Source organism: Brassica oleracea, chromosome C5 (genome assembly GCF_000695525.1).
Source record: "Brassica oleracea var. oleracea cultivar TO1000 chromosome C5, BOL, whole genome shotgun sequence".
Taxonomy (NCBI): Eukaryota; Viridiplantae; Streptophyta; class Magnoliopsida; order Brassicales; family Brassicaceae; genus Brassica; species Brassica oleracea.
Genome location: NC_027752.1, coordinates 22,200,839 through 22,209,782, shown reverse-complemented (window position 1 = coordinate 22,209,782; position 8,944 = coordinate 22,200,839). Strand labels below are relative to the sequence as shown.

At 38.2% G+C, this 8,944-nt stretch overlaps 1 protein-coding gene across 1 annotated transcript in view; it reads left to right on the top strand.

The window, feature by feature from the left end:
• The window catches only part of LOC106344789 (putative protein phosphatase 2C-like protein 45), a 15,855-nt gene extending 8,551 nt beyond the window's left edge, over window positions 1-7,304 (top strand). Inside the window, exon 2 of the mRNA XM_013784099.1 lies at window positions 6,891-7,304. Coding sequence (XP_013639553.1) covers window positions 6,891-7,304 — 414 coding nt within the window. The remainder of the gene's footprint in view (window positions 1-6,890) is intronic.
• Window positions 7,305-8,944: the final 1,640 nt, after the last annotated feature.

Sequence of the window (8,944 nt, the reverse complement as noted above, 5' to 3'; positions counted from 1 at the left end):
AGATTTAGCCATCTCGTAGAGATGACTCTCCTTCATCCGACACAAGGATAATAGCGCTATAAAAAAAACCCAAAATTTTTGGTCAGCACTTCCAGGAGGCTTAAAAATTGTCCTTGGAGAGATGCTCGGTTCCAACCATACAAGTCGTATAAGCCGAGAACCTATTGCGGACTTTAAACCGGTATGAAATCAAGATGAAACTGAAACGGGATACGTAAGTCGAATTAGTCATCGCGCCCTCTAAAACAAGGAGTAAACCTAGGTCTTTCCCTAAACCCATCACACTGGTCTCTAACATCTCAAGGCATGATATCCAAAAGTGATAACGAGATCTTAAATCATGTCCCTTCGTCAGTATTCTAACTCTCTCGAAAATATTTAAAAAATCAAATTCTTCGAACAATGCCATGTAGAACATGCAGCGAATACGACGATCCAGCGAAAGAGTTAGATACGAGATGACAACTCGTATTCTTCCCTTTACATTCGCACGAATACAAACTTGCTCTTCAAAAAAAAAAAAAAAGTCTTCAATTCACTAAAAATCCGCAAAGCGGCAGGGATTCGAAGCCGCATGGCTCAGTCCTGAAAACGTAAATACGGCCACACTCGGCCAAGGCAAACAGCCTTCAAGGCTAATCTCGAGGCCGACAAAGGTCCGCTACAAAATGCCATCAATGGCAACATAACCAGACCGTAATAGGTCTCACTGGAAAACATGTCATAAGCATCTTAACTCCAAGACGAACTACGAAAGGCTTGATCCCTTCGACAAGGGTAAGTAGGCAGCCTTCATAAGGCGCAGCCCGAATAAAAAAAACTTTTCTTTATATGCATAAGTTTTTCTTCGTCAATGTTTGTCTACGAATCTTCGGATACGAACTTCGTCCAACATGCCTATCTTGCCTAACTCGCCTAACCGCATGCTAAAATCTCATCAACGATCCATGCATACGGCTCGGTCGCTACGTAACGACCAATCTCAAGCCAAACTTGGTCGCTACGTAGCGATCGATCACGTACATGTCTTGGTCGCTACGTAGCGACCGAGCTCTCCCAAAACGTCGATATGACACGAATCCATGCATTCTCGTCTACTCTTTAATGCTATCTCCCGTAGGCCATGGCTAAACAATTATTTGTTTCTCCTCAATCGAAGTCATCAGTCAAACTTTACGATAAAAACCGCGTGAAGTTCATTTTTATCGAAGAAACCGTAATAAACGTTTCGAGTCGAAGATGGCCCAAAGAGACCTAAAACGCAGCTCGAAGCCCACTTACGATTTCTTAAACGAAAACCCATAAGCGTTATGACGGTTTATGCTTGGTGTGTAAGGCAAGATAAATGTCAAGTTTCAGCGGATAAATGTGAAGTTTCCAAAGATAATCACGAAGATTGGAATATATCCATTTTTGAGCTATGACGGCTTAAGGGCAGAAGGGAAAAAGCTAAAACCGAATTTGGAGGAGTATATAAGGAGTCCTAGGCGAGAGGCAAAAGGGAGAACGCAATACACAGCAAACTTAGAACTTATAGCAATTTAGGCAATTTTCCGTTTTTGTTATTCGAGCTGCGACTCAATTAGGTTTAGCAGCCTTAGGGTTTTAGAACTAGGAATCTCGCCGACAGCTCTCGTAGCCCAGGCTCTTACCTTGTTGTAACGCTCAAACGCGAATTCGGAATAAGATCAACTTTTCTCTCTTTTCGATTCCTTATCTTTTATCGTCTTTATTTCGTATTCTGATTGCTTGGCGTGTGGTATTAGCAGATATCCGAGACCTCTGGAAAATTAGGGTTCTCCTACTTTCCTTATTTAAACGGAAATCGACAGTGTGAATTTCGGTTCCCACAGTGTTTTGTCGGTCGATACAGCGATCGTCTACTTGGTTCCCTTTTTTTATGTTTTTTATATAGCTAACTAAAACACAATATTAGTAGAACCTCCCTCAGACATAAACAACACTGTGACCAGTGTTATAAATGCTAAGATTGGTGGGGAAATAAACCATAAGGACAATATTTTACAAGATTTTGCGAGTATACCTGCCTATGATGTGAGTATTGATCAACACAGCTAAGTGGCGATCAATACTTGTGATGTTCTGTCGAGCGATAGTGATGAAGTGTCGGTCGATGCTGATGCAAAACTCATCTTCTTCGGATTTTTTTCATTTTACCTAACATAAATAAAACACTAAAAGTCAGTAATAAATAAACAATAAAGCCAACTATGTAAATTTGTTTTTGTTTTTCTCGATGAACAGTGACTGCTACAGTAGCCCTGCTACAGTATCACTACTACAGTAACTCCCGATTTTCTGCTACAGTGTCGGTCGATGTTCTTGCTACAGTGTCGCTCGATTTTCTTGCTACAGTGTCGCTCGATTTTCTTGCTACTGTTCATCTATTTTTTTTTTTTGACCTGCAATAAATAAAAACTTTAATCAGTAACAATCTAAACTAAACTGATAGAAATTACCTAATAGTGGGTTGTTTCCCACTCAAAGCTTTGTTATAGTCATTTAACTTGACTTTGGAGATCTGATTTAGTCCAGATGAAGATGAGAACTCGCTCCAAAACAAGTCTCAATTTCTACTCTCTGAAGCTTTATCATTCTTGTGTGAAAGCCTCCTCCATAGACTCTTCTCCTTTGTCTATCTCAGCAATAAGGAGTGCTCGAACCTTTGCAAATGGCTTTGAGAAGCATCTGCTGCGCACTCTAGATTTTCTGACACAATCTGAGAAGTGAGGGGTCAATGATACCTAGGGACCATCCTTGATCTTTTTTCTCTTCTTCCAATTCCTCCTCTTCTTTCCCCTAGACTTGTCTGATCGGGTGGTGGTATGGATCTAAGTCTGGGAGAATTGATATATGGTGTTTTTGACATCATTGTATATATGTTTTCTAAATTGGTTTTAAGTCTTTATCAAGTCTCTCTAGTCTTTTTCGAGTCATTACAGGACAGAAGTTGCACTGGATGGGGGATGGACCAGTTGGAGCAAAAGAGACAGAAAACAGTGCAATTTGGTGATTTTCACGCAGAATAGTCTGAAGTGACTGTTCCCATCGAGCGAAGCAACCCGAGTGCATATTCCAGCGGCAGAGATTTTTAAGAAAACTACAAGTTATCTCAGGATTTGCCCTAATCACCTTATATTTTTCTCCCAGCCGCCAGGGACATCCATATAACTTCTTTTTTGTTTCTCTTTATTATTCTACGCTAGTTTTTACACAAGAAACCATTGGAGATTTGCACTTTGTAAAGGGAGAAGGCCATCTATCTCGCCTTAGAGAAGATCGTCCTGAACCCTATTCTTTTTATTATTAATCGCATGATGTATTATTCAGAATTGAGGTTTGTGTTTTTTTGCTTCATGACTGAGTAGTCCACTTGCTTAGTCTAGGGTGTTAGGGTGTTAGATCCGTGAGCAAACATCAATAAGTTATAAATTGATCGTCTTCATTCATTATTGTTCCTATTGCTTGCATTAAACTGGCCGCTTAATGTTAGATCCTAGGTTTAACATATTCATTAACCGTGTAATAGGTTGCTAGATCTGTTATGAATGAGCATTGCATCCCTAATCAGCGAAAGTAGATATTAGGGTATTTTGTGAACATATCGAACTTGATCTCAATTGCTTGCTGTCGTGTCTTGATCCAAACAAGAGTTTAGGTATCAAGATCGATCAGCATAGGTAGCAGTACCACGACAGTGGACTGTTCTATTTGAGTGATCCGAGTTCTAGACTTGCTCTTAATTGAACTTGAATAATTGTTTGGCTCACACTTACTTAACACCCGATCAAACCACCCAAGGCTAGCATTTTAATCATCTGAAATCTTTAATTAACCTTGTTACTTGCTTGTCACGATACATAAATCTTAAAACCCCCCACATTGTCTTAGCTTGATATTGATCCTATAGAAATAAAGTGTAATCGTTGGTCTCTGTGGATTCGATCCTAAAGTGCTACATCGACATACCATTTAATTGTGGTAGTGTGCACATTAGGTTAATTGGTGTGCGTATACACGTAATATCATATGTTTATGGCACCATTTGCCGATTGCCATTTTAATGAGAATGAACTCCAGCGTTAGGAGGAGAAATTAGAGAAATTCTAGAGATTATACGGTGCACACAGTCGTTGTTACACCTTGATCCCCCTATGAATCAAAAAGAGCTGGAAGTTCAAAAAATTGTGCATTTTCATAAATTGGCAAACCAGTTACCAGATGCGTTCACCCGCTGAAAATTTTCCATCAAGAGTTGATGTTCCTGAAGAACAAACTGATTGAAACAAAATGAATGATCCTAGGGTTCAGTTAAAGAAGGAGAGGTCAGCGGGTTCTAAAGATAAAAATCCCCGATAGAAAAAGAAATTGGTTAAGCAAAATTGAAAGGTTCCAGAAGAACCTGATACTGAAAAATGTCTGAAAGAAGGCATAAGTTGAAAGCTTCGAAAGAACCTGATATTGAAAAATGTCTGAAAGAAGATATAAATGAAAAGGTTCGAAAGAACCAAATAAAGATAAAGATCCAGATGACGAGAAGGGAACATAAAAGTATGAGATTTCCATCAACTAAGATTGAGATGAAAAGTAATGGATCGAAAATATGATAAAAGATGTTGATGGAGTGTTCTCTTTTTTTTTTGTATCCAAAGAGATCGATCAAAAAGATGATGATCCCGATCCAAGGTCCATTTTGGAATGTCTTTGGACCTATAGTCATAATGTCTGAGAATATAAATCATGTTGGGTATAAGTGGGTATTCGTGAGAAAAGTAATACAATATAAAGCCTGATTAGTTTTCCCAAAGTTTTTCTCAGGGTCCGGGAATTGAGTTTGAGGAAACATATTCCCCGGTAATGGATGCAATTACGTTTAGATTTTTGATTAGCCTAACGACATCTAAAAATCTTGAAATACATCTCATGGACGTTGTGACTGCATATTTGTATGGATCGTTGGATAATGATATCTAAATGAAACTCCCTGAGGGATTGAAAATGGCAGAGGCATTGAAAGAAAAATCAAGGGAGATTTGTTCGGTCAAGTTACACCGATCACTTTACGGATTAAATCAATCTGAACGCATGCGGTACAATCGCTTAAGTGAATATCTTTTGAGTAAAGGATATGTGAATTATGTGATATGTCCATGCGTTTTTATAAAGAAATCGTCATCTGACTTTGTGATCATTGATGTATATGTAGATGACCTAAACATAATTAAAACTCAAAAGGAGGTTGATGATGCTCGAACTCATATGAAAGAGGAGTTCAAAATGAAAGATCTCGGAAAGACAAAGTTTTGTCGTGGGCTCCAGATAGAACATCTCCGAGAAGGAATATTTGTGCATCAATCAAACTATACGAAAAGGTTATTGAAACGCTTTTATATGGATAAAGCGACTCCTTTGAGTACTCCAATAATTGGTAGATCTCTCGATGTTGAAAGAGATCCTTTTAGGCCCTATGAAGATAGCGAGAAGATATTAGGTCATGAAGTACCTTATATGAGTGCTATCGGTGGGTTTTTGTATCTTGCAAATTGTACTAGGCCTGATATTGCTTTTGCTAGTAATCTGCTAATAAGATATAGTACTGCTCCTATTCACAGGCATTGGAACGGAATAAAGCATATATTTTTGTTACCTCCAAGATCCTCATAAGGCTCGATCGACAGCTCTCTCTCTCGCGAGAAAGACTGACCACTCTTCAGTAAAACGGGAATAACTTCTAATCTAACTGTTGGATTGACCTCAAACCGGTGACATTAGAAAGCTAACTCAAAGATATATCTTGTGTCAAAAGATCAGCTCAATTTCACCGTGGAAAGGTCTCCATCCATATCTAAACATCTGACACGTCTGTGCAGTTATGCACTCAAAAGGCTCCAAATGACCTCGAAATCACCACTTCCCTCCAAACGTACCTAAACCTGAAAACATACTAAAAAGACTCCAAAACAAATATAATGTATTTAAAACACACATATATACCATGGCTAAAAGTTGGTAAAATCCATGGTATATCAGTTATTTCCAAGATCCTCATAAGGCTCGATCACAAACCGGTTATGTTTTTACAATTGGTGGAACTGCGATCTCTTGGCGGTCTCAGAAACAAAATTTGGTTACAAATTCTTCAAATCATGCTGAAACTATTGCGCTTCATGAAGCATATCGAGAATGTGTGTGGTCACGACATACAAGAATCAAGCGGAATAGTTAACGAGAAAAAGCCAACAAAAATATTTGAAGATAATTTGGCTTGTGTCGCTCAACTCATGGAAGGCTTTATTAAGAGTGCCAGAACAAAGCATATCCCTCTGAGATTTTTCTCGTACATACGGGAGCTCAAAAAAAATAAAAAAATGGACGTTGAGTATGTACGGTCATGCGACAATCCGGTTGACTTGTTCACAAAAGCTCTTCCGACTATAATCTTTCGAAAACACGTCTACAGAATCGGAATGCGGCATTTTGCGTAACTTATAAAAATAAAGTGATATCCTTTATTCTCAGGGAGAGATTATGTGTACTCTTTTTTCCTCGTCATAGTTTTTGTCCCATCGGATTTTTCCATAATTATATTTTTAACGAGACACTACGTAATACAAAATAGATAATCACCGGGACAGTTGTGATAATGATTATTTATTTTGTAAGAAGATAATGGCTCATCAATCTTTAACAAAGCCTCGGAGGAGTCTGCTATATGGTTATCTTCCCAGCTTCTCAGCTCTGATTCTCCCTCTACCTCTTCCTCTAATACTGTTGTGAGTTTGAAGTGGCAAAAACCACCAGTGGGTTCTGTTAAATGTAATGTAGCATCCTCTTGGACAAGTTCATCACAATTTTTTGGTGTGGCCTAGATTGCGAGGGATTCCTCTGGCTTACCACTTTTCCATAGTAGAAGAGCTCTCCCCTTGGCTCCATCGGCATTTGAAGCTAGTTCATACTCGCTGGGATGGGCAGTTAGTGCGCTTCTTGATCTTCGTGTTAAGAGAGTGATCCTTGAGATCTCTTCGCCACAGACTCTAGATGCTTTCATGAACCCTCAGTCCTACCCTAATGCAGCTCTCGTAATCTCACATATTTTACGCTCCATGCACTCCTTTGATCAGTGTCAGTTGCTGGATGTTTCGCTTGGAGTCAACTCTTTGGCTGTGGAAATTGCTACGAGTGTAACAAAGGATCGCCGACTTCAATCCTATGTTGCGAAGGGTGGTCCACTTTGGTTATCTTCTCTTCTACTATCGGAAGCTAGGAACGACAACCTTTCCTGATAAATTCGTATGGTCGTATCTTTCTAGTTGCAGATGAAGATTTCACTTTGATCTTTCTCTTCCTTTTGTTGGAAGTTATCCCTTATAGCATCTACTGATGTTGTGTTTGCTTTTCTCTTCTCTCTCTTTTGTTTTGTTTCTAAGTCTGTTGATTTCAAACATTATAATGAATTATTCATTGAAAAAAAAAAAAGAAGATAATGTTTATCTTCATATATTGTCGTTTACCTTTTAAGTCGGTTTAACCGACTTCCTCCTCTCCTATATAAAGGGATGTTGAGACTCAGATAATTAATTAAGACAAGATAATTCTGAGCTCTTTCTCTCATTATTTCTTCACCCCAAAATACAAAGAACAACAATAATAATTAAACAAAACATTCACTCTTATGTTACTATTATTCATTCACAAATACCAATTGAATTAATTGTTATATTTTATTATTAATTCACAACAAAAACCATTTAGAAATAAACAAATATTATTTTGTACGATGAAACCAAATACAAGTGAGAAAAAAGAAGACGCTAGTTTTATAATAGTATAGAGATTTTACAATTTGTTTGACCATTGAAAGAAAGAAGAAAGAAAATATGAAACTATCAAAGCCCAGTATAAATTAAAAAGACATATAAAACAATTTTTGGTTGAGTCGTCCGTGCATCCTCTTCCGGTTGGTTTCGGGTGGCTGCAGCTTTGATTTACGGCGATGACGTTTAAAGTTAGTGATTTGGAGTCTGTGTTATCATGTATCTACACGTGTTTCTTCTTGTGTATACGGAGATCGTTTGCTAGACTTTTATCTTGGGTTTTTCTCGGCTGGATCTTATCCGTAGGCTTTTATGTTTTTATTTTGTGCTTTAGGTTTTTAAGTTTTGATGGGTTTGATGGGTCTCATCCTTCATTGAGTTGTTGTAAAGTTGGTTTTAATAAAAAAATTTTTTAAAAAAAGAAAGGAAATGTGAAGCCCAATATAAATTAAAAAGACATATAGAATAATAAGCCCAAAGTTCTATCTAGCAGGAAAACCCTAAATCTTGTTAGCTAAACTATATTTCGTGGAAAGACTACTGGCTTTGAACAAAAAAGAAAAAAAGACTACTCGCGTACTTGGAAAATGTCATCTCTGTCGTCAGTAAAATCGATTCCTACAGTGGCCAGGTTCTGCAACACCTCGAGCATTCCGGTTACTCGTCTCACCTCTTCTCCTCTCCTCCGTCTCCGTCCCCGTCTGTGGAACAGTTTACCGCCAACGTTATCCCTAACGACGGGAAAATATTCCGGTGGACTTCCTTCTTCCCATGCTTCCACCATATGTCGCTAATCTTCTTTTTCTTTGTCAGAAAGGACGAGCCCTGCGGCCATAGACTCCCAGGTCCAGATCTTCTCTACCACGCCAAAACCTCTCTAACCCTGGGACAAGAGTGACATAATAGAAGAGATGGGATCTGGTATTTTAATTTAACATCTCTCTCACTTCTTAATCTTATTTTGGATTTTACTTAGATTATTTTTTAATCTTATTTTTGTTATGAACCAGATTGTGGATGGCTCATAACCAAGAGATTATGATTTGTAATCTTTCCATTTATCTATGACGGTGTAATCTCCTATATAAGGAACCTCTATGTTATGAATA